The sequence below is a fragment of the Typopeltis vanoorti genome, chromosome 24, assembly GCF_054136105.1.
Source record: "Typopeltis vanoorti isolate ZY-2024b chromosome 24, IOZ_Tvanoo_1.0, whole genome shotgun sequence".
NCBI classification, from domain to species: domain Eukaryota; kingdom Metazoa; phylum Arthropoda; class Arachnida; order Uropygi; family Thelyphonidae; genus Typopeltis; species Typopeltis vanoorti.
The window spans coordinates 58,888,847-58,913,365 of record NC_143572.1 but is presented as its reverse complement, the minus strand read 5'-3'; the positions used below and the strand labels follow the sequence as shown (position 1 = coordinate 58,913,365).

At 37.4% G+C, this 24,519-nt stretch overlaps 2 protein-coding genes across 2 annotated transcripts in view; one reads left to right on the top strand and one right to left on the bottom strand.

The window, feature by feature from the left end:
• Positions 1 to 8,594: 8,594 nt before the first annotated feature.
• Positions 8,595 to 21,024, bottom strand: LOC150093265 (cathepsin S-like). The gene is made up of 6 exons (XM_090413738.1): positions 20,869 to 21,024; positions 15,938 to 16,040; positions 14,577 to 14,642; positions 12,127 to 12,249; positions 10,273 to 10,427; positions 8,595 to 8,748 (listed from the first exon to the last, which is right to left on the bottom strand). The coding sequence occupies exons 2-5, from the start codon at positions 16,028 to 16,030 to the stop codon at positions 10,281 to 10,283; spliced, it is 429 nt and encodes a 142-aa protein (XP_090269864.1). The 5' UTR covers positions 16,031 to 16,040; positions 20,869 to 21,024; the 3' UTR covers positions 8,595 to 8,748; positions 10,273 to 10,280.
• A 228-nt stretch (positions 21,025 to 21,252) lies between these two features.
• LOC150093264 (cathepsin K-like) overlaps positions 21,253 to 24,519 on the top strand; it is a 28,782-nt gene continuing 25,515 nt past the window's right edge. The window contains exon 1 of the mRNA XM_090413442.1: positions 21,253 to 21,434. The gene's annotated coding sequence lies outside the window, so the exon portion shown is untranslated. The remainder of the gene's footprint in view (positions 21,435 to 24,519) is intronic.

Here is a 24,519-nt window from a genome sequence, read left to right as displayed (position 1 = left end):
CAAAGTTTCTAATCCAACATGTCTACTGCAAACAACGCCAGCTGTTCAAATCAGCCTTGAACAGCAAATCGGAAAGCCATCACGTGTACGTTCCCGACCAGATCTGACCTATGCACAGCGCGCAAAAATGTAGCAATTATGAAAAGAACTGGAAGAGAAACGCAGAGTGGAGACAAAGCACGGACACTCAATTATAAGCAAGGGATGCTGGTGAGAATATCAAATTTTATAAACAACCAGCGAAAACTAGAAAAACCTGATCCCAAATATTGGGTAGGGAACGTGTGGGATCCATGTGGCCAAGAAGAAATTTAGAAAATCTTCCAGATTCATTTCACAAATGACGTTCACATCCAGCTTCAGTCTGCAAAACTGCCCTTCCTCATCCCAACATCTCTGCTTCCCCAACTGCACACTGTTTAACTCATGTCGCCTTCGAGATGGGATCTGCGAATATGTTTCCTCTGATGTACCATGCCAGAGAGTGGAATCTCCCAGTTTTGACCTCTTTCAGCTAAACATCATCCTGTCCCATTCTACCGAATTCATATGCTGTCCCTACTGCTCTCCTAATGCCAACAATCACCCTCAAAACTTGAATCACCTTTCCTTAAATATTCACTTCCTTCAATCCCTCTCTAGACAGCGAAGTCATCTTCCTCGGAGACTTCAATGTCCACAACACCACGTAGCTGTCCACTTCCAGCTGCACAGATCAAGCAGGTAGAGAGGCCGAGACTTACAATCACAAATCATCTCACTCAAATTGTCTACATGCCCACCAGAACACCAGACAATCCCAACCACTCCTCAGACACCTTGAATCTCTTCCTCACCAGTGACTCCTCCAAGTACTCTGTGAATGCTGTCTGCCTTCTAGGCATCTCAGACCACAATGTGGTGCAGATTTCTTTCCATGGAGCAACACACAAACATTCGCATCCGAGCGCGTAATATGGCTTAATAAGAGAGCCAGGAGGGACGATGTTCGCAGCTTCTACTCCTCATTCCCTTGGTCAGATTACTGTTTCGGGTCACCCGAACCAAACCTACGTGCAAAACGAATAACGGAAATAGTTCTCATTGGCATGGAAACATTTAATCCCATTTATTCCCTAAATTCTTGTCCTCTCTTTAAGCCTTGGTTCTCCCACAGGTGTGCCAAGGCTGTACAAAAGAAGAGTCAGGAATATCACAAAGTGGCTTGCACCCTAAACTCCATCTTCCTATACAGCCTACACCAAATCACGGAAGAGCTGCACGAAAATTACCACCACATGGAAAACTGATTTTAAGATAGATAAAAGCAGAAAACTTGCATTCTGCCCAAGCGGCAGCTATGCCTTCTGGACTCTAGCTAAATCTATTGGCCGTAACTTCTGGCCAACACTACTTCCATCATTATTACGCCCAGATCACACCGCTCCATCATCACCCACAGAAAAAGCCAACCACCTGGTTTACTACTTCTCCTCCAATTCTTGCATAGCTGATCATTATAAATGTCCCCTCTCCCCACTGTTCCAGATACTTAACACTCAATTCCACATTTGACCTTTCTCCAGAAAGAGATCAGAAAAGGTTTGCTCAAATTTGATACCAAAAAATCTCTTGTCTTCCCTGATGGCATCCCCTCAATTCTTTTAAAGTTCTGTGCCCCAGAACTGACTTCCACTGTAAGCCACCTATTTACACTTTCTTATTCTACCGTGTTCTATCCTGCAGTCTGGACACTAGCCTGAATACAACCTATTCCTAAGACGGGTGACCTACCATCCAATTTCTCTCATTTCAGGTCTTTGTCAAGTTTTGGAAAGAACCATCAACAGCCAACTCTTACACTACCTTGAAGATTCATTTAATAAATGACCGACAGTGTGGATTTCGTCACTGACAACCAACAGTGGATCTACTAACCTACGTCATCCATCTCTGGACAAACACCATGGAAAGGTTTGACGAATCTCAAGTGGTTGTTTTTGATATCTCTTTGGGGATATCAAGAATTTTTGACCGAGTTTGGCATAAAGGCCTATTAGGAAAACTCCCGTCATTCAGTCCGTTCCCTGATTTCTGCAATTGCGTAGCCAGCTTTCTGGTACGACGCTCACTTCGAGTGATGATGGATGGCTCATGATCCTCTATCTGATTCTGGAGTACCAGAAATATCTTTCCTTCTTTCGTCCACCATCTTTCTTCTATATAAGCCTGCAAAGCATAAATCACCGCACCCTCCAGATTATCTAACCTCTACTGCGTTAAATTCCGATCTTCAAAGCATTCATCAATGGGGAGTGGATAACATTATCAACTTCACTGCCAGCAAAACACAGCTCTGCATTATTTCCTACAAAAAAGAACTCGAATCTTCCAGTCTCATCCTTGACAATACTAAAATCTCTATTCAAGATATGATTCACCATTTGACTGCTCTGCCTCTAAAAATTATACTTTTTTTTCGCTCGTTCATATTTACTTTAAACATGAACAGCTCTTAGCCATTTACAAATGACAAATCCTCGGGACCATTGAATACTGCTTTCATATCTGAATTGGTGCCTCTAAGAGCTTCATGAAAATACTATATCTATACAGAACAGAGCAGATAGATAGATTGACGAACCTTCTCTCACTAACACACTCCACTCACTTTCCCACATGAGGTCGGTCTCCGCAACTGCAATCTTCTATAAATACTTCTATGGCCGTTTTTCATCAGAATTAGCATCAATAATTCCCTCCCCCTCTTGCAAGCGCTTGCAGCACTAACCAACACCCTCCTACAGTTCAAGAAAAAGTTTAGAATTTACTACTCAGAGCTCACCTAAATTGCTAGAAAACGACAAGCAGTTGAAAATTAAAATTACAAAGAAACGATTTTCAAAAATACACAAACCTATAGATAGCAAAAGATGACACTAAAAATTATGAGAAAATTTGGCAACAGTGAAGGGACCGTGAAGAAGAAAAGTTCAAAAATATTAAAAGTGAAAATAGATGCTGGGATAAGACAAATGAAAACATATGACGTTCTGGGTAAAGATGAAATACTGATAGAGTTATGGAAATATAAAGGAGAAATAGTAAAACATTATCATTCAACCTGGTCATAAATCTGGAGAAATTCCTAATGACTGGAGATTGGGAAGAATAATCCACATTAATAAAAAAGATTGTCCGGGTAAATCGGCTGCTAAAAGAGCTGATAGAGTTTAAAGTAGGCATTGTGTTAGGATAGTATAGGATTGCATGTTGCAGGCCTGTTTTTTCAGCAAATTGTTAACAAATTGCGGTCAGGGATTCAACTGCAAGTGCTATCTGCAGTGCACAATTCAACACACTCACCGACTATGACCGTAGGATGCTGCGAAAAATAATATGTAAAACCCGTCATTAATAGGCAAACACGTTGAATGCGGAGTTACAGGCATCGACTGGAAGACGAATCTGCATAAAAACATTTAGAACCGAAGCTCACAACGTGTTTCCATGATAGGACAGCAATATGCAAAGCTCCACATTATTCCAACCAACATTCAGCGTCATCATCAGTGCCTGCTGCAAAGAGGTTGTGCAGTGTGATGTGGAAGCTTGGAAAATTGTGCGCTACACTCTCTACCGAACAGTGGTCTGGTGTGGATATGGCGGATGCCCGGAGAACGTCTCTTATCAGAGTGCTACCACACTAATGAAATTCGGAGGAGGCGGTGCGATGGTATAGTCCGTTTTTTCCTAGTTTGGCTTGGGATCTCTGTTTGTGGTGGCACGAACATTGAACTTCGTGGAGTATATGAACATTCTGCACTGGATTTCCTACTGGATTTCTACGCAACTGACCATTATCTATTTCAGGAAGACAATGCACCCTGTCGTAAGTCTACTGCTATAACTGCGTGGTTTGTGGACATGAACGTCACCACACTTGACTGGCCTTCACAAATCTCAACTTTAATGATCTCAACCCGATTGAATACCTGTGGGATGAACTGCAGCGACGTGAGGTCACTGGATGTCCACCCTACAACAGTCCAGGACCTCATTACATGGCTACAGGAAGAATGGTCCAAACTCCCATTGATCACTATCGTACTCTTGAGGAAAGTATGTCCGGTAGGATTGCTGCAGTCATCGCAGCGGAAGGAGGTCCTACTTCTTATTAAGGTGGGCGAAATGGCTATTTATTCCTCACACCCCGTCGACTTCTTTCAAAGTAGTGATAGCATGTTTTGTATGCATGTATCGAGCATGTGCATATTACGATTGAGCTACACGAAAATAACACATCAGAACCCAACGAAATTTTGAAAACAAAAGTTATTAAAAAAATATTGACTATGGCAGGATGTATGAAGCATAACTTCGGCCATTCTTTCTAATCAGACCGGACAATGAAGTGAGGTTTCACGCCAGTTACTCTTTGTAGAATCATTCGAAGAAAGCAGCTTTTGCGGAGGACCTCTGTCTTCTACCAACGGATCCAATATTTGCTGGAGATGGCACATTCACCTAGCTCCGAATGTTTCGGCACTTATAAGCGAGATATTTTTATTGCCTTAGTTATTTTATTACTATTATTTTTTTAATTTGTGATTCGTGGGTAATATGATATTTTTGAAAATTTTTATTAGTTTTCTGTGACATTTTTTGATCTCTGTAATACTATATTTTATCATGCTGCCTTTCATGTTTGTAGAATACTGAGAAAATGTATAGAATAGGGTCATGTAGTAAGGGTGGAGGACGTAAACACGACTATCACAAAGGGGTGCGCAGGCCCAAATCATCACAATCTAAAGGCGGCCTCAAAAGTTTCCTTCCTCACTTACAAGCCTACGTTTTTAGAGTAATTTATACAGTATATGTATACAGTGATTTATACGATGTCCAGGGAACATTCCATTCCAGTGGAGTGTAACCTATCGGGGTTCGAACCAGAAAGGAAACTTTTACTTCAAGAGCAACCATGAGGGAATAATGCACATCATTGTCTCACACCTGATTTAACATTAAATCCTCCTCCTCTATCTCTTTCAATTCTAACTGTTGACTTACTACTCAAATATAGACATTGGCACCTTGCCATATGCCTTTTCCAGATTTACAAAGCCTACACACAGATCTCTGATACCAGCTTGTTATTCTGCAATTTTCTCCTCCATAAAACAAAAATGGACGACAGAATAATCAAAACTGGTGTGATGGCGAGTCAAATGAATAAATATTTACGCGGTAGAAATAATTTAAAACACTAAACTAGATCAAGGTTTCCCAAAGTCAAGGGCTCCGCGGAGTCTTAGGGCTCCCCGAATCTTGTTTACAAACATTCACTTCTTTTTTTTTTAATTAATGAATCGATGATACAATGAAATGATATGATCCTACAAGTTACGTCCATCATACCAGACTTTGAAAAACTCTGCAGTTCAAAACAACAACTGCACTGTAGACATTAAAATGAATTTAAATTCTTTAAATTTACGGAGAACTAAATTGGAAAACATTTTGCTTGCTTCAAGGCTCCACTCTAACAAGAAGTTCGGGAAATCTTGAACTTGATGTATACAAGACAATTGTCAATCACTTTTTAACTTATGAATCAGAGAACTGGGTTAGTAATAAACATTTTTTATTCTAATATCACACACGAGAGGTCTCAAGATCTAGACACAATGCCGCGTACAGGTCCTAAAACTTATATGTCTTCGATGTTATTTGTCCGGAATTTGAAGCATTATGCTACCATTCCAAACGTCAGTTAACTTCATTGGATATAATTTCGATTATTTATGTATTTAATATGAATGTAATATTAAAAAAATTTAAATGAGAATCGACTCTTAGATGACACTGATTTATGACAAACTGTTTTGATAAATATTAGAATCCATTTTGTGTTCTGATCTTAATCAGGTCTCAGCAATTTTTAGGTTTTGAATTTGAAACAACTACACTGGTATTAGGTGTTTACGTAATGGACTGAAATGTTGCCGATAGAACAGATACATTTATAAATTGATTATGAATTATCCATCTTTATAAGGTGATATTTAAATTTCTTATATCATAGAATCGGAAACAGTGATGGGGAAGATCTTGCTCATCTAATTGCTCTGAATGTGGACTTGCGTTTAACTATCTGAAATCTTCCTTGACAAAATAGATATGTATATTATGCGAGAATCGCACAATTGTTTACAACATGGCCTGAATGTTTTTTTAATTTATTTAAAAAATGTTTTATAATGCTTTGGGAATTTCCTTTACCACTAAATGCTTTCTCATTTATGGTACATCATATTAGTATATTTAGCCTGCTTTTTATTTACTTTCTGTTTCAGGTTGTTCTGATTTGTCACAGGTAAGAAGTACGTTGAGAAAAATGGAAAAATGGAAAACATTCCAAATCTAAAACTCATCGGAGTGTACTCGAACTCTACCCAACCCGCGTCCTCACTGCTTAATCTTCCATTTATACCCAACAGCACTGTCTATCCACCATCACAAGCTATCTAAACACCAATAATATTTTCGCATGTAAACTGCGTGTGTTCGCTGGCCGATTTTCCTGTATGCCGGACGAACACCGGGGTAAAATCCTGGTACCTCGTCATGAGATCGGCTAATGTGACAAGAGGGAATCCTTAGTTTCCTTAAGCGTCTGTTTCAGTTATTACCACATTTATGTATATTATCGATTATGTATAATTATGTATAATTACATAATAATAATTATGTAATTTAGTAGCTAATTTACCAATTTAGTATCTGATCAACAATAATTGGAAGCTTCTCTCCCAAATTGTTACTCTAATATGAAATACATTAATATGGTGTTGGTCCTCTATTTGTTGCTATAATAGCCTTCATTCTTCTGGGACTCTTTCCACTAGCTTTTAGTACGCTGCTGCGGTGATTTCTTTCCCTTCTTCCAGACTCTTCAGTGAGGTTGGTCACTGATGTCAGACGATTCAGCATCTCTCACAATCGGCTTTCCAGTTCATCCCACAGCTCTTCGATGGGTTTGAGCTCATGTCTTTGTACAGGCCACTCAAGTTCTTCAACATTCATCTTATTAAACCATTCCTGAACATACCTCGCTTTGTAGACGGGAGCATTGTAGTGATGATAAAAGAGGAAAAGACTTTCATGGAACTGTTACCATCAAGTTGGAGAACATAATTGTCTAGAAATGTCATTAGAGGCCGCAGCTTTAAGCCTTCCCATCAACTGAAACTAGAGCCCATTCCAAACCATGAAGGCCTTCTCCAATACCAAACTGCACAGTTAGCGCAACACATTCGGTCAGATACGCACCTTCTTCTGGCATCATCCAAACCTAGACTAGCGACTGCCAGATGGTGAAAAGCGTTTCATCACTGAACTCGTTTTCATCGCTCCGGAGTTGATTTGGTGGTGAGATTTACACAACTCCACCCAACGCCTTGGCTTTGTGATTGCTGATGTTATGGGTGCCGCTGCTCAGCTATGGAAATCCATTTTCTTCAGCCCAACGAACAGTTGTGGTGATTGGAAAATGCATTTCGGAGCTTGGTAGCAAGTGTTTTAGCCAAGGATCAGCTCTGTGATTTCATTTGACCTACTAATCACGAATTGTACTGTTGTCACCCCCCAGGCGTTTCCACTTCACATTGACATCACTTTCAGTTGGAGCAGGACAGAAATTTCCCCAAATGAATTATTGTAAAAGTGGCATCCTATGTTAGTACCACATCAAAAGTCACCGAATTCTTCACTACGGCCTATTTTACTTTTAATGTCTGTCTATGAAGGTTGAAAAACCGCGTGCTTCCTTTTATATCTGTATGAACTCTAGTTATGATGTATATAGCCATATCCACTACGAATGAAGCGTCTTGATATTTTTGCTCAAATATTCTATTTTTTGTATGTTTAAATGCATTTGAAAAACTTTTTTGTGTTTGGTATAAAAAGGTAATAGTTTTGATCATGTGGGTGTTATTTTACGATGTAACGTGGCATTCCTAATTAGTATAATTAACGTCACAGCCGAGAAAGAAAATATTATCAGCACATATTATTTTTTCTTTTAATCTGATAAGAACAATATTTCGCAGTACAATGCTAATGGGTGTCGTAATCAATAGCCACCTATTGATTACGACCACTGGTCATGGTCTTATGTAGTTGCATACTTTCTTCTTCTAACGTACTCAACCTTTCACTGAATTTGAATGAATGTTGAAAGATAATAAGCGATGTAGTAAATGATTAGATAAATGGAAGGTAAGTTTTTTCCACCGTTTATTTCAGTACTCATTTAATGTCTCGTCTAATGAAATCTTATTCTAGATACAAATATCAAACATTTCACGCTGCTTCCTTATGTAGGTAAGTCTCAAACGAAAAATGGTGTTCTACTACCTGGAGTCATTCACAATCACCTAAAGTAATTAAAACTTACCACCGGGATTAGACCCATCAGCTTGTTGGATAGTCAGAGGAGACGTTATACATTCGGACAATCAATCCAGCAGGCCAACCAGATAGAGCTTTAGACCTAAAATTCGTATTTATTGTTGATCTTATTTTAGTGTGCTATTAAACAAAAAACATAATCCAAAAACTTTTTAATAGTGATTTAAAAAAATCAGTTTACAAAGATGCTTTTCTTGAACAAATGGTTCTTCGAAGTAATCCTTAGAGAAAACACGTAGTGATTATACTGACTACTTGAGAAATGCATGACCATCCAATGTTGGACCGATGCTGGAAAAAAAACGAATTGATGATGTATTTGAAGATGAATTACATTTCTAACTAAATGAAAACATTTAAAGGGGTAAATTAATAAAAAGCTATCAGTAGGGTGTTAACTAATATCCTCAGAGCCGGGGCAATGACTCATAGAAAAATAAAACAAATTCAAACTACACCCTCTGTCCAAAACGAAACCGAACTTTTGGAAAATAGAAGAAACTAGTGGCTCCACCTGTTGTATCTTTTTGTTGTCGAAAGCGGCAACCTTCATTAGTGTTGTATCAATTGTTTATGACATTTGTTTCATTAGAAGCAGAGTTATAGTGCCAAGAGCGACAGTGTGTTTTGACGAACGGTCGGAAAATGGATTTCAAACAGAGAGCTACGATTGACTTTTGTGTAAAAACTTGGTAAAAGTTTTACTGAAACGCATGAAATGCTCCAAAAAGCATACGGTGATGAATGCTTACCCCGTACTCAAGTTTACGAGTGGTTTAAGCGATTTCAAAGTGGTCGTGAGACGCTCGAGGACCAACCAAAAGCCGGGCCGTCCAAAAACTGGACTGAGCGAAATTAGCATCCAAAAAGTGCGTGATTTAATCAAAGAAAACCCGACCGTCCGTGAGATTGATTGAAGATGAAATGGTGATTGAAAAATCAACTGTGCACGCGATTTGTTCTCCACAAGGCGACCGACAACCAAAAAATGTATCGAATTGAACACTGCAAGGACTTCATTAAAAGCCCTCGTAAGGACTCAAATTTCCTTGAAACGATCGTTAGCGGTGACGAAACGTGGTATTTTGAGCATGAGTCCGACACAAAGCGCCAGAGTGCTGAGTGGAGACCACCAGAAGAGGGGCATCCGAAAAAAATTCGCTTGGAGAAGTCAAAAGTAAAGACAATGCTGAGTTGTTTCTGCGATTCCAAGTGCATTATCCACAAAGAAAATTCGTTCCCCCTGGCCAAATGGTTAATGGTGAGTTTTATCTCGAAATTTTGAAGCGATTGATAGCGAGAATTATTCGCGTACGGCATGAATATCGTGACGACCGACCGTTCGTCAAAACACACTGTCGCTCTTGGCACTAGAACTCGGCTTCTAATGAAACAAATGTCCTAAACAGTTGACACAACACTAATGAAGGTTGCCGCTTTCGATAACAAAACGATACAACAGGTGGCACCACTAGTTTCTTCTATTTTCGAAAAGTTCGGTTTCGTTTTGGACAGAGGTGTACAACGTTGTAGTATTATTTTTAAAATATTAAAAATTCATCTTTCACCTAAAAACCAATCACAAACAACTATGCCCACAATGGCATTTGAACCCTCAGTCTGGTTAACCACTGCGTTAACCACTCGGCCAACCACAATTGCTGATGTATATTTGAATGCCATTTGTGATTGGTAATTAAGATTAAAAATGGCGGATCCAAATAGCACTTTCCACTCTCAAAATTGTAAAGATATTCCGATAAAAAAACGAATTATATTGATTTAAATGAAAGAATAAGGAATCAGTAAACTTACATGGTTTCTCACTCCTGGGATGTTTCTGAGCTGGATGAAGATGCGTCTGAATTCTCACAATCCGAACGAAAGCTTGGTTCTTTCTTTTGGCTTCCAGTTAGCTTTGATTTCTCTTTCCTTAAACATCCAGTCAATCTATGTATTTCTTTTTTATCCTATATTTTATTGAAATATTGACGTTTTAATTCTAAATGTTTGTTATTGCCTTTTAGCTTCGCTATTACATTTTAAAGATTATCATCGTCATCATTATTATTTGTTTAATTCACCAATACATTTGACTACATTTGTTACAGCTTTGAATTTGAACTCGTAGGCTCATGAGTACACCAGAAAGACAGGTAATTGGCGAGGAGAACATTTACAGACCAAAGAATTTTTATAGGCATAGGACGAACTTCCTAATCCTAAAATTCAAATTACGAAATCAAAACATACTTGGAAACTGTTGATGATGATTATATTTACCAGATGAGATTATCCATTGGAATCTCTACCAGTTTCGTGTACATCATACTACACTTCTTTGCAAAAGAAAAATTAATTGATATTATGAAAATCGGGTTTACAAAAGCAAGCTAACGGTATCAATTGCTTTGAAGACCGACAATGTTGGGTATACACGATTCACGATGTGTTTATTGGACGAAATAGGCGATTAAAAAATAACACCAACTCTGATGTAGAATAATTCCTTATTTCTTGTTTACTGCCTGGGATTTTTTTAATATTTCCAATGGTTGCTCGAATGCTATGACAAAAATTATAAGAAATATAGGCGAATTCTATAGATTGCCACAGTACTTGATGATTTCACTTCTGGTGATCTGAAACGTTCTCGGCCTAACAACGAACAAACAAATTTATAATTTCAAAATTATCTTTATTTTTCAACATAATCTTCCTTAATACGAATACATTTATTCCAGCCATGCTCCAGTGCCATTATCCCGTCCCTGTAGTGGTTCTCAGTAAGATCTGCAAAATACCCCTCTACAGCTGCAATCACCTCTTCATTCGAAGTAAAACGCTGCCCAGTGAGGAAGAGTTTTAGTTTTGAGAAGAGAGAGGTCAGAAGGAGCCAAATCTGGGGAACAGGGTGGATGTTCCAACAATTCATAGTGCAGATCCCTTAATTTTCCCGTTGCCAAAACACCTTTGTGGGCAGGTGCATTGTCCTGATTAAAGATGATGTTTTTCTTCTGCAAATCGGGTCTTTTCTCACGAAGTTTTTCTAGTCTGGTTAAAAGATCGGAATAATATTCCCCGGTTATTGTTTTACCCTTTTCAAGATAATTAAAAAACAAAATGCCTTTAGCATTCCAAAACACCTTTCCTGCTGATGGAACCGACTTTGTCGTCTTTGGCGCTGAGCAACCAGCTTTTGTCCACTGCCCAGCTTTTGGCTAAGTCTCATCCATAATAATAAATCGACGCACAAAATCAGTTTTATTCTTGTTAAAACGCTCCAAGCATTATTCATAGATTTTCATGCGAGTGCGTTTTTAATCAGCGGGACAACCCATCTTGCGCAAAGCTTTTTCATTTGCAATTCTTCATGCAAATCCTACACGATCTTTTGAAATGCCTATAGTCTCAGCAATTTCACGCACTTCGATTCGCCGGTCATCCAATAGCATATCGTGCACTTGATCAATGATTTCTGGTGTTGTTATACTTTTTGGACGTCCTTCATGTTTAAAAAATTACTTTTAATTTAAACGTAATTTTAATTTAAATTGTTTTGGAAATCAATTTAAATATGGCTTGTCAAGCCATATTTAAAGTTGTCAATGCATGTAATTCTATTTCATGTAACCCAAAACGGGAGAAATCCATTGATAATGAACTTACCAGATCAGCGAATTCATTGAGTCCCATAGTATATGTGGATTCGCCTAAATCTGCCAAAAGGTTGTGGTGAATTATAGTTTTCACATTTTCTTCCCAGATTTTACGTCGTCTATTGTCTTCGCTCTGTAATTTGTAGAAGTAACAGAAATTGCATCAGCACCTTTTAAAATTACATTCTGGAAGGGGCGAGAAACCCCTTGATAATATTTGTCATTTTCAATCGCTGAGATTTTTTTACAAATTAATTAGCATTTCGTATTAAATGTTTACGTTACACAGATCTAAATAAAACAGTTTGTCAGTTTATTTGTAGTAATTCGGTATTTTTGAAGATCTATGTAACTTTATGGCAACTATCATGGCATTAGATTTAAAGAAGGAAAGACCATTAATAAGGTGAATCGCGGACATCTCCAACAATTGTTCTAAGCCACTCCAAGATAAAAATTCAGTATATGACCAAAGACTTAATTCAAAACCTCCACCCACTCACTTAGCTTACGCTTCAGCTCTTGATAACTGCAAAAATCCAACGATTCTAAACCAGTTTTTATGAGTCAAATACTTAAATCATGTCTCTTTGCCAAATGGCAGGTGATCCTTCTGGACTCTTTCTAAAGCTGTAGGGTGCACGTTCTCTCCTCCCACGTTTCCATCTATCTAAAATTCTTGATATCAATTTTCTCCTCCAACGTTTCTATAGATGACCAAGACATCTTTTCCCACCATACAGCAACCTATCTACAATATGCCTACTGTAAAATTTTATGCCAAGAGGAAATCAGAAAAATACTCAGTAACTTTGATACTAATAAGTCTCCTCTATGATGGTATTCCTCTAATTGTACTAAAAGCTTGTGCTTCAGAACTCACATCCATATTGATTAGTCTTTTCAGGTTGTTTTCTTCAGCATTCTGAGGGAGATCCTAGTTGCTCTACCCCAATTTGAGAATGGTATTCTAAGGTCGGGGGGGTATCTCCTTTATAAAGGGGTTTCTGCTTTCAAATTCAAGGGTTGAGAAGGAGAGAAATACTGTTTGAAACGAAAAAGAAGGCCAAGATATTTGGAGACTAATGATGTTATAGATCGGATGTGTTTATGCCAGGATAGATTAGATGTATGAGTTAACCTAAGAAGAGAAATCTGGTCCCATTTGCAATCACAATATTGTGGAATGTGAGGAAGAGTATGACCATGTCTTACTCTTCCTCACATTCCACATCGTGCCTTTTTATATCCTCATACTTCACCACGGGAATCCACGAATGCGTCAGTTAGTCTATCAGTATGAGTAGCTGTGTTCAGCATTGATTACAGATTACATTTACAGCCAAAAAGAATACCCGTGTCCAATTGTTGATTTTTCCAGGTTAGAAAATCTTGTATTATCAGAAAAACTTGGATTCATAGGATTAATCGCTAATGGGAAGGTCATTTGTATATAAAAGAAAGAGAGTGTAGGCTGTAAACTACAGCCCTGAGGTGATCCCGGATTGGTGAAGTATTTCAACATGAAAAGCAGTAAATTATCAGAATGAAAGCTGGCTTCGCAGTCACATACGTCGAAAGATACACCAAAAAATAGAAATTTAACCAATAGGCATCTTAAGGATCAAGTTCCTTCCATGACGAGTATTCAGTGGTCGGTGAAGAGGAATGCTGTACATTTTGGACTCATGGAATTCATACTGGTGGTTACTACGAATTAAATGGCGAGCCTGTAGGTAGTAAATAAGTTATTTGTTTGTTGATCTTCATTATTTTTGTGATGAAGAATTGAGGTGAAAGCAAATTTCATTATAGACTTTTGTCTTTTCCTGTGTTTGGATCCGGTTGGATATAAGTCTGCTTCTGTGTATGAAACAAGAGCGAGATGGTTATAGAAAGGCGTAGCGACGATGTCGGACAGATATACTTCTAGAGCACAACTTTTGGGTATAAACTGGAGATACCAGCAGGACCAGAAGAGTATTTAGTATTGAGGTTAAGTAGAATGTTAGGAGGTCTTGGAGGAAATTACATTGCGGACATATGTGCAATGTTTCTAGTATGGCAAGAGGTAATTGTTATCATATCTTAATATGATAATAATTACCTTTAATTATCTACAATTACCTCTGCCTTTTAAAAGGAACACAGCTGGAGATTTTTCTGCACTTCATATCGCACTTAGATTTACAGATGATTTGGTATTTGTTGCATGCATTATTATAGGCTAAATATAAAGGCTGATTCTTGTAAACTATATATATATGCAGCAAATTATACACTGTACTCTATAGAAATAATAATAGTAATATGAATCTGTTTTTATCTTTTGAACTTGCGAAATTAAAAGGAGAGATGTTATCTTGGAGTAATCATTTTAGCACCGATATATTAACCGAAAAATTGTCATAAAATATTCCATTTGTTAATAATTAAAAATAATACATTATGTATTCTTACCTGCTGTTCTGCATCTGTTAAAGGGCTTGTTCTTTCTAACTTTGAATAAGATTTATTAAATCTTGTCTGCAAATGAAAAGAGATGACTCTGATTATATTTATATGTATCTTTTATATAAGGTTTATAAATTGTTTTATCCAACATAATAAAATTCAATATAATATCATGGGTTTTTAAGAAATACGATTCTAAAACGGAATATATTCTACCCAGAAGAACTCGAGTTTTAACCCCACAACTGAGAAAAAGTAACTTAAGTATAAAGAGCTAATAAGCTTCATTTCAGCAATGAAAACATTACTTAAATTAAGGGGATATTAAATCCCGCATAGTTTTAAAACCGAATAAGAAACTCAAAGATTGGAATCAGAGAGTGTCTTGCCGAATATAGTAAACTATAAAGTATCGGAGACACTAGCGTTAGCCAATGCAAGTGATCCTAGTACGTAGTACAATACCGGACGATAATGTAATAACAGCATACGTTTCCTAGGAAATGTGTTTTTACATTATGGAAAATACCTAAGAATAGCGATCTGAACTTCCCCCACCTTTGCAACGAGTCGTCCGGTATTGTACTACGTACTAGGATCACTTGCATTGGCTAACGCTAGTGTCGCCGATACTTTATAGTTTACTATATTCGGCAAGAAACTCTCTGATTTCCAATCTTTGAGTTTCTTATTCGGTTTTAAAACTATGTTGATTTAATATCCCCTTGATTTAAGAGAAAAAGCAAGACTAGAAACTACATATTTTAGACAACAAATACTAGATGATGGAAGCAGTTTTGTTCATCTCACTCTTCTCCAAAATCATCCTAAACTACGAAACCATGGCAAAATGACCTACATCGTCATGTCAGTAATCGTGTTGTTCATATATCAGTAGGCAAGAGAATGGGCTTCTAGTAGCAATATGTTTTCACCCTGTTTGTTCAGTGTCATGTGAAGGTCCCACGACTGTGAACACCACTGAATACGTAGTATGTTGCGTTTTCCGACTATGTTAGCGACATGCATCTGGTATCAGACAACTAGGTTTGAATCCCAATACGGGTGTTTCTAAATAACTTTAGACAGGTGAAAATGATTTTCATCGCCCGGTGTGAGATCCCAGTTCTCTTATTGGGGACATGAAGTAGCACGAGACGTGAGTGGAATATGAATTACTGTCCGATATTTTCCTGTTGGTTTAATCTTCACTAAGGATAATCTGTTTAGCACGTTCTAACACTTAATCTATGGATTTTAAAAGTAGTAGTAAGAAAGTTTTTTCTTGCATATACTTAATCGAATACTTTTATAATCAATCGTTCTAATACTTAAATACACAATGTCGGAAATATCAGTATTCTTACCTTGTATCTGCCCCACACGTGATTCAGAATATCCTCAAAGTTATCGTTTTGTGAGGATCCATTCACGCGTGATGTTGAAATCAGAGATGACATTTTTATGACCCTTAAAAACAAAAATAATACAATTTTAATATGTAACACAAACTCATTATAACTAAGAATTATTTGCTTTTGCTTGGACATGTATATTATAATTAGGGAAACTAATCTTGACAGTAATGTTGAAAAAAATGACGCTAATATGCGAAACATTTAATGAACAGAAAGACAAAAAAGAGTACCGAGTTTGCTTAAACATCAGAAAGTATCACATTCTCTTTTCTTTATCACATTATCACTGGGGATAAGAGGGTTTTTGCCTTTTTAAGTTTCTGCCTTGTCCGCAAAGAGAACGGTAGGCTTCTGATTAGATTGAATTGCCTGGTCTCTGATGAGTACGGTAGGCCCATGGGGGGGGGGGTGAAGAAATTCTTAAGAGATCCAGTTTTTGAGCTACTGGAGAGGACCGTCCAGGTCACTCAAAGGGTTTCGGAATTGACAATTTGAACCATATGAATTGTCTTGTTCGCAAAGAGAATGATACAGTGTCCTTGCACTCTGAAGGTTTGTCTGTCCGTTGGACGTGTGAAGGATTAGTGCTGAGGTGGGCTTGCCTCTGGTCGTACTGAGCGATTTCGCTTGGTTTAGGTGAAGTTTTCCAGACAGTTACTCTTCTGGGCTAAGATTAGTTTTCAGCTGTTTGAGACAGTGATCCTTTTTGAGCCACTGGGAAGTTTGGAGTTACTGAGTGATGACCTTTTTAATGACACCCGTTTGAAATTTATGGAACTTGATCAGTTTGAACATAACCTTCCTGTTCCCTGAAAGGAAAGATTGCTCTGGCGGATTTTCTGACACTTTGCCGAGTGAAAGTTTGGTGTGATGGGGGATTTGTCTTTGGTTGTGCTGTGATACGTTTCGGTTGATTGTCAGATGGAGTTTTCCATAGTGACCTGTCTGTGTTCTGATTGATTGGCAACTTCTTGAGACAGTGACCATTTTGAGAACACCAACAAGTTTGCAGATACTGGAGAGACGGTGGTCTTTTAAACATTTTTTTTGGCTGTTTTTTTTGTTGCCGAAAAATATGGTAGGCTCGTTACACTGGTGTTTTGTCTGCTTCTTTGCATAGTGAACTCTGGGCACTGTGGTTGATTTGACTCTGGTTCTGATGGGCTAAAGTTTGGTTTTCGTTTCTGGCCTGCTTTGCCAGACAAACTGGGAATAAATTATTTGTCATCTGCTTGAGACAGAAACCCTATTTTGGGCACTGACGGTTGATTTGCCTCTGGTTGGGCTAGGATGCGGTTCGACTTGGTTGCCAGATGGAATGTGACATAATCCAGATAGTATTCAGCTACTTAGACAGCGACCTCTTTGGGGACACAGTCAAGTTTTCCAGATACTGGGTGGTGGTCTTTTAAAGGACCCATTCCAAAGTTTTATAACTTGGCCGGTTTGAACATGTTATTTCTGGTCTCTGGTGAGAAGGATAAGCCTCTTCACTCTGGTGGTTTGTCTGCTGCTTCGCCGAGCGAAGGCTTGGCCTGCTGCTGGACTTGTCTCTTTGTGCTGGGTTATAGTTCAGTCTGATTGTCATATTGAGTTTGGCAGATTTCAGATAATGATCCTTTTGGACGCTGATTACTTGCCAGATACTTGACGGTGACCCCTCTTCGGGGCACGAACTAGTTTGCAGATACTGGACAGTGGCCTTTCAAAAGACACCCGTTCCAAGTTTTTGGAACTAAGCTGGTTTGAACATGTTCATTGTCGCTGATCAGAATGAACGATTCGATCAGTGAATTGGAGTTTTTGCTCTCTTAAGCTTCAAGCCCTGATCTCCGAAAAGAACAATAGGCCCGTGAACTCTAGTGGTTTGTCTTCCACTTTGCCGTGAGAAGACTTGCCTCGGTAGCAGTATTTGCTTTCTCGTTGTGTAGGACTTAATTTCAGCTCGGTGATCAGACTGACAGCAGATATTCGTGAGATCCAATTTTGGAGTTACTTGAGAGAGTGACCTTTTAGGTGACTCACGAATTTTGGAAGTTGGTAATTTGAAAAAAATTAAACTTCCTGATCTCTGAAGAGAACCAACAGTTTGAAACAGCTATCAGGTCAGTGTAACTTAAATACGATTCATTTCTTAAGTAGTGCAAAATGGCGTCCATTTGATTATTAAATTATAAAACTAACATTTTTTTTTTCAGTTTATATCCCACCTCAGAAAAGTCGTAAATCAATAACACATAGTACTGTGAGCGAAACCGAAACAACCCGAAATTTAGGGACAAATCACGCAACTTGTTCAAATCTGTTGGGCCCCCACCCACACCTCACCGTAACATATTTCTGACTTGACTGACGTCAGTAATTCCAGTAATTTTCAACTCCATCAGGGACAAATGCACTCTCCAAAAACTCTCTCGAAAATTGTTCGATGCTGTCCAAAAGAGGTCAGTCCAATTAATGACATACCCCTGTCTCTCTCTCTCTCTCTCTCTCTCTCTCTCTTTCTCTCTTATAGACTTCAATTACTGTTCTTCAGCTACGCTACTTCCACGGTGAAGCTAAGGCCAATATCATTCTTCCTCTTTCCTCCAAATTCATAAGAACATAAGCTGCTTCTAACCAACACCACTTTACAGTCCAGCTTGAGACATTTTCGAACAACTTCTGCCTCCTCCATCCAACTTCTGTTCTAGGGATCAGCCTTCCCCAAATAATACAACCGTCAGCACTTCAAAAAGAACGATTGAACAGATTCCTTCTTCTTGTTGTCCTCTTTTCCACACACGGCACTGAATTACTATAGGTTTCGCAACTTTTCGTGTACAGGTCGGATATAAAAAAAAATAAATAAATAGTAGCCATATGTTAATTTACATATACTTTCCCAGTGACGAAATTAAACCCAAGATTTGTGTCTATTTCATCAATCAAAATGCAGTGGAGACCCATTTATTTTCTCTATTGAAAAAGCAATTTAAAGCATTACTGTATGCATGCCTGATTGGGAGAGTGGTTATCCTTACCGTCAAGTTTTGTTGTAGCTATGATGTTTAGAATGTGTTTAAAAGGTAAAATGCATTGCTCTGTGGATGTGAGACTACTATCTTGCTATTTGAAGGACTGAAATGTCCTGGATATACGTCCATGTTTGGTCTGTACACCAGGAATTGCAGATTAAGTAACCCTTATCTAACTAATCTACTCATAGACTATAAGTTTATAGTCTTTTACGGGTGGGAATTCACATTAATCCTACAGTAATAACGGTAATTATGTAGTTTAATAAACTCTATGGTTAATCATAATAAATAGGAAAATTAATAAACTAATATTGAAAATTTTTCAAAATGATTGATCAAAAAAGCAAGTTATATAAATTATTAACTAAAGCTACTGACCTATAGATTAAATGCATTCACATTCCTCGCAAAGATTGGTGCACAAGCTTTGCGTTCTCGTTCTTCTATTTAAATGAATAATCAACAACTTATCATATGTGGAATACCTAAAACAATAATTTTATTTTAATGGGTGAACTGGGTGATTGTTTTGATTATTTTTGCTCGTATCTTGGATGATGACCGAAACATCGCTGTTTACTGATATTTACTGATATGGGCAAGGTTATTCAGCAATCTTTTGTCACTAGTCTATTAACTCGAAAGCTCAAATAGGCCAAAAATAAAAATATAATAACAAAAGCCTCGTGGAATAATTTATCATTTCTACCATTATATACAATAAAAAATCATCTAAGTTTTGAATCTCACAAAGCGATTATACATCTTGGCAGCTTTGTCAAATCAATTGACAAAGACAAAGGTAGCCAGTTGCTACCTTCATCGATTGATGAAGGTGGCAACTGGCACTCATTAGCTGAATTGATTTTGTTAAAAGATATGAATCTAGTGTACGCAGCATTGATCTCACTGTTACCTCTTCACCAGATGAAGAAACTCAAGTGTATGAGGAAGAGATATTAGAGCCGTTACACAAAATGAATAAGAAATTGACACTTTTACTGATAGGATATCAGCACGTGTGTTAAAAGAATGTTCAGCTGAACTGGGCATTCCTTTGACCAGAATGGATAAGAGGATGGCTGACTGACAGATATGAAAACCGTAGTATATGGGGAATGTGAGTCTGCAAGGTTTAAGGTAACCAATCTGTACATTAATGAGATTGGGAAGAATTTGACATGTGACATACAGCTGTTGTTGATGAGGCAAAGATAGGTAGGGTAATCAGGAATGCTGCTGATATGCAGTACTTGCAGAATGATTTGAATAGGCTGAAATTGTGGCCACGTAAAAGTGGCTACCACTTCAATGTTAGTTAATGCAAAGTTAATTATTTCAACATATTAGAATTACTTTCATATTCCCAATTTTTAAACTATTTATCTTTAATTGCAATATACGTTAGCGCGGTTAGCTTCGCAACCATATGCCTGGGTAAGGAGTGTCCTGGGTTCGATTCCCTTCAACGACGTGAGGAGCTTAAGGATCTTTCTCAGACATAGCCAAGTTAGTAAGTCTTGAGAGTGGATTGCAAGGTTTTTTCTCACCAGTTAATGTGGGGTTTTCCCTTTAGCAAGCAGGCAAACCGGTCCCGTGAACACACGCATCTACAGACATAGGACACACCGAGAAGCATAGGGCTAACCACCTTATCCTCGTGACGGTACGGTTTAGAAGGGCTAAGGATAACTCCGTAACAGACTACTGAGTCAAATACGTGAAGGAAAGAAGAAGATGAAGAATTATAATATACACCGATCCTCCATTCACTTGTTATTAACAGCCTATCTTATTGAATTCGCTTCTATCTATTGATAACTGCACCGGGAAAATAACACACCGAACATTACTACTTACTTGCGCTCTTTACTACTAAATTCTTCTGAGACGTTTCCATTCACCCCAATGTACTAAATCCAGCAAGCAACAGACTGCGATGAGAGAGTCAGCTACGAATATAGATGCCCGAAAGCAATCTTACTCACCTAAACCTCATCACAAAGCTATCTGTCACTAAAGATGAGTATAAATACTCAATGAATCATCTCACACAGGTGTATTCTCTTATCAGCTAAGGGGAATAAAAGATTAATGTGCTTCAACTCATCTTGTCATATCTTTATCCTTTTATCCGTTTTGTTTATTGAGATTACTTGATAGCAACTAGAGTACCAAACTGAATATTAAAAGGAAAAAAAAAGAATATTGAACGTAGAATGTCATCATTATTACTATCATCGCTTCTACTTAACACACCTCTCCGGACTACAACCAGCTAAGTGACTTCGAAACCAAGTTAGCCATTTATTACTATTTTTTTAAAATTTCAATACCGTGCACGAAAAATGTTTAAAATGAACAATGATCGATTTGTCAACCTCTTCTCCTGATTTCCTTAACAAAACAGATAAAATGTGACACTGGTAAGATAAAATATTCACTTTTGACATTTGATTGCGTTGATATACGAAAGTGAAAATTAATTCCAAGTGATTGTCTTGGTGTACACTGCGATATCTCGACGAAGTTAAATTTTTCAGTAGTTGACCATCTCAAGAAAATATTTTCGTGCTGTTGTTATCATTAAAATGTTTAATTAATAATATTTTAATAGAAATATTTAATAACCACGAATGTTTTTGTGTGTGTGTTGTGGGGGGGGGGGATATCAGGAGTCTGTAAATGCTTTCCATCGGTCCCTTATCCTTGATATTGGTCTTAATTCAGCAAAACTCTTCTTCTTACATTCCATCAAAGTAGATCTCCTTCGTTTATTTTTTAGGACTCCTACGCTTTCTCATTCCTTGTAGATTTCCTTCTAGGGCTGCGGACAGATTTCTTCATGATCTTTCCTAAGTGTATGTCCAATTCATCTAAATTTTTTTCTGATTTCAAGGTTGACTTTTTGCTGGTTTGTTCTTTTCCAGAGATCGTTAGTAATACTTTGTGGCCACCAAATTCGATTTATGCTCCGCAGACATCAGTTTATGAATGTTTGTAGTTTTCTTTGTATTTCCTTTGAAACTAGCCACGTTTTGCATCCATGTAAATAAACTGATTTAATACAAGCATTAAGTATTTGTAATTTTGTATCTGTGTGAATATTTGAGCACATACACTTCTTGCTTTGAATCCGTATATCAACATTTGCTCCTCCATCTGCAGATACAACACTATGGAGACATGCAAAATGTGAAACAGTTTCGATTTTTTCATTTTCAATTGTACTTAGTGCCTTGTTGTTCACACTGATTCTCATTTTTTTCGTTTTATTTGTATTTATTTCCAAACCGACTTCTTTCAGTGATTCTTCTTGTGATGTGGTTAACTTGTTTTGAATATCGGCAATATCTGTGAGCAATTAGACATACATCATCTGCATAATCTAGATCAGCCTTCCCAAACTGTTGACCGCGGTCCCCTTGAGGGCCATTAGTTTTGTTGAGGGGGACCGTGAAATAATAAAAACAAATTTTTAAAAGTTTTAAGACTAAGTGTGCCATGTCAAATGTGTATGTAAGATGCTAAAAATGTAATATTTGCATTTGATTTTTGCAATATTCGCTGTGTATGTTTTGTATTGAATATAAATACAATAAATGCTATAATAATATTTTATCTGTATTATGATTTTTTTTCCGATAGGGGCAGTGAAATATTTTAATTTTTCTAACGGAGCCTTTACATCCATAAGTTTGAAAAAGCACTGGTCTAGATCACCCAAAGTTTTATTTATTTTCCATGATATTCCTTTGGCGTCTTTCACTGCTCTGTTCTAGAACTTGATCTAGCGTCAGTATAAATAATAAGGGAAATAGTAGACATCCTTGTCGCACTCCAGATACAGTTCGAAAAGGTTGTGTCAGATATCTATCATGCAATATCTGGCATTGGAGTTTGTTATATCCGTCCTGTATGAGGTTTATTATCTTATGTTGCATTCTTTTGTTTTGAAGTGCACTCTACTCAATTCTAGCAGTGGAATCGAAAACTTTTTCGTAATCCACAAACAGAAAATATAAAGGAGAGTTAAATTCACCCTACTGTTCGATTATTATTCTTAAGGTGTTAATATGGTCTATACATGATCTGTTTTGCCTAAATCAGACTGTTTACTTCTCATGCCCTCATCTAAAATATTAAAGCTTCTCGAAACAATACTTTTGCAGAAAATTTTATTAACGACACAAAGCAGATTTATGCCACTCTAATTATTACAGTTTCCCAAATCTTCTTTCTTTGGTATTTTTACTATTATTCCTGTATTCCAATCCCTAAGGAATGTATCTTTTTCCCAGATATCTTGGAATAGTGGATAGAGCTTATCCGTGATCATTGTCGTGCCAGATGTTAGAACCTCTGCCTTGATGCCATCTGCAGTGTCCTGCCCATTTACCATTTTCATTTCTTTAATAGCTTTTTTTTACCTCCAATTTAGATGGTGGGCTGATATCAATTTTTAATTCGTCTACTCCTTTTTTATTTCTGTTTGTATTCTATCACTGCTGTTGTTCAAGATTTGACTAAAATGTTGTCTACACTTTTCCAATTGTTCTTCTGTTGACACCAGAATTTTTCTCCTTTCATCCGCTAGTCTAGAAGTTTTAACCGATAACTATTCTTCGTTCTTTCTTTTAGTATGTCTTAAAACTGTTGTATCATTAAGGACTTTTCCATTTAGTCTCTATATCATCATTCCTTATATCCTCTCTTCCTTCAAAATTTCTATCCATATCTTCCTTAGCTTTATCTTAAACTCATTGCAGACGTCAGCATTTTGTAATTTAGAAATATCGAATTTCCGTCTATTAAATGTTTTCCACTGCTGATGTTTTTGAATATCTTACTGCGTAGATCCTATTATTAGGTGATGATTTCAGCCAATATCAGCACTTCTTTTTATTTCGGATATCTAATAACATTTTCCTGCACCTCTGGCTGATGGCAATACGATCGATTGGATTCTGTGTTTTGCCATCTGATGACACTCATGTTACTTTATGTATTCTCTTATACTAGAAGATTGTGCCACCTATTACTGATTTATATTTGCCAAATAGTTCCACCAACAGTGAACCATTTACATTTCTCTCTCTCCCAAACAATGCGTATCCATTACATTCTCTAGCTCCTCATTATTTGTACCAACTTTAGCGTTGAAGTCACCCATGAGAAGTATGCTCTAATTAGCATGGGTGACTTCAATCAGAGGATGCATTCTCAGTTGGAGCATAGCACTGAACAACTCTTAGCCTTCCAAATTTGGTTTTAAGATGTACTGTTATTATTCGTTCTGAAATTGGTTCCCACACAATCATAATTAAATTTTATATTTTTCCATGTACTTTCTTAGTTGTGCTAGTTGTTCTGTTTGTTTGAGTGTTTTAAACTTCCATTGATCGATGCGTGTCCTAATTTTCCAAGCTTTAGTCGATACCAAGACGTTTGTCTGATTTCTGCTTTATCCTACTTGAAAACATTATTTAAATTTTCGGAGACATGCGGATT

What these genes read in the sequence shown, in the direction of transcription:
- LOC150093265 (XM_090413738.1), bottom strand. Translation starts at nt 16,030, where the DNA reads ATGTCATCTCTGATTTCAACATCACGCGTGAATGGATCCTCACAAAAC. An exon ending in ACGTGTGGGGCAGATACAAG is followed by an intron (nt 14,643 to 15,937) that starts GTAAGAATACTG and finishes TTTCATTTGCAG; the next exon opens with ACAAGATTTAATAAATCTTA. An exon ending in TAACAGATGCAGAACAGCAG is followed by an intron (nt 12,250 to 14,576) that starts GTAAGAATACAT and finishes TACAAATTACAG; the next exon opens with AGCGAAGACAATAGACGACG.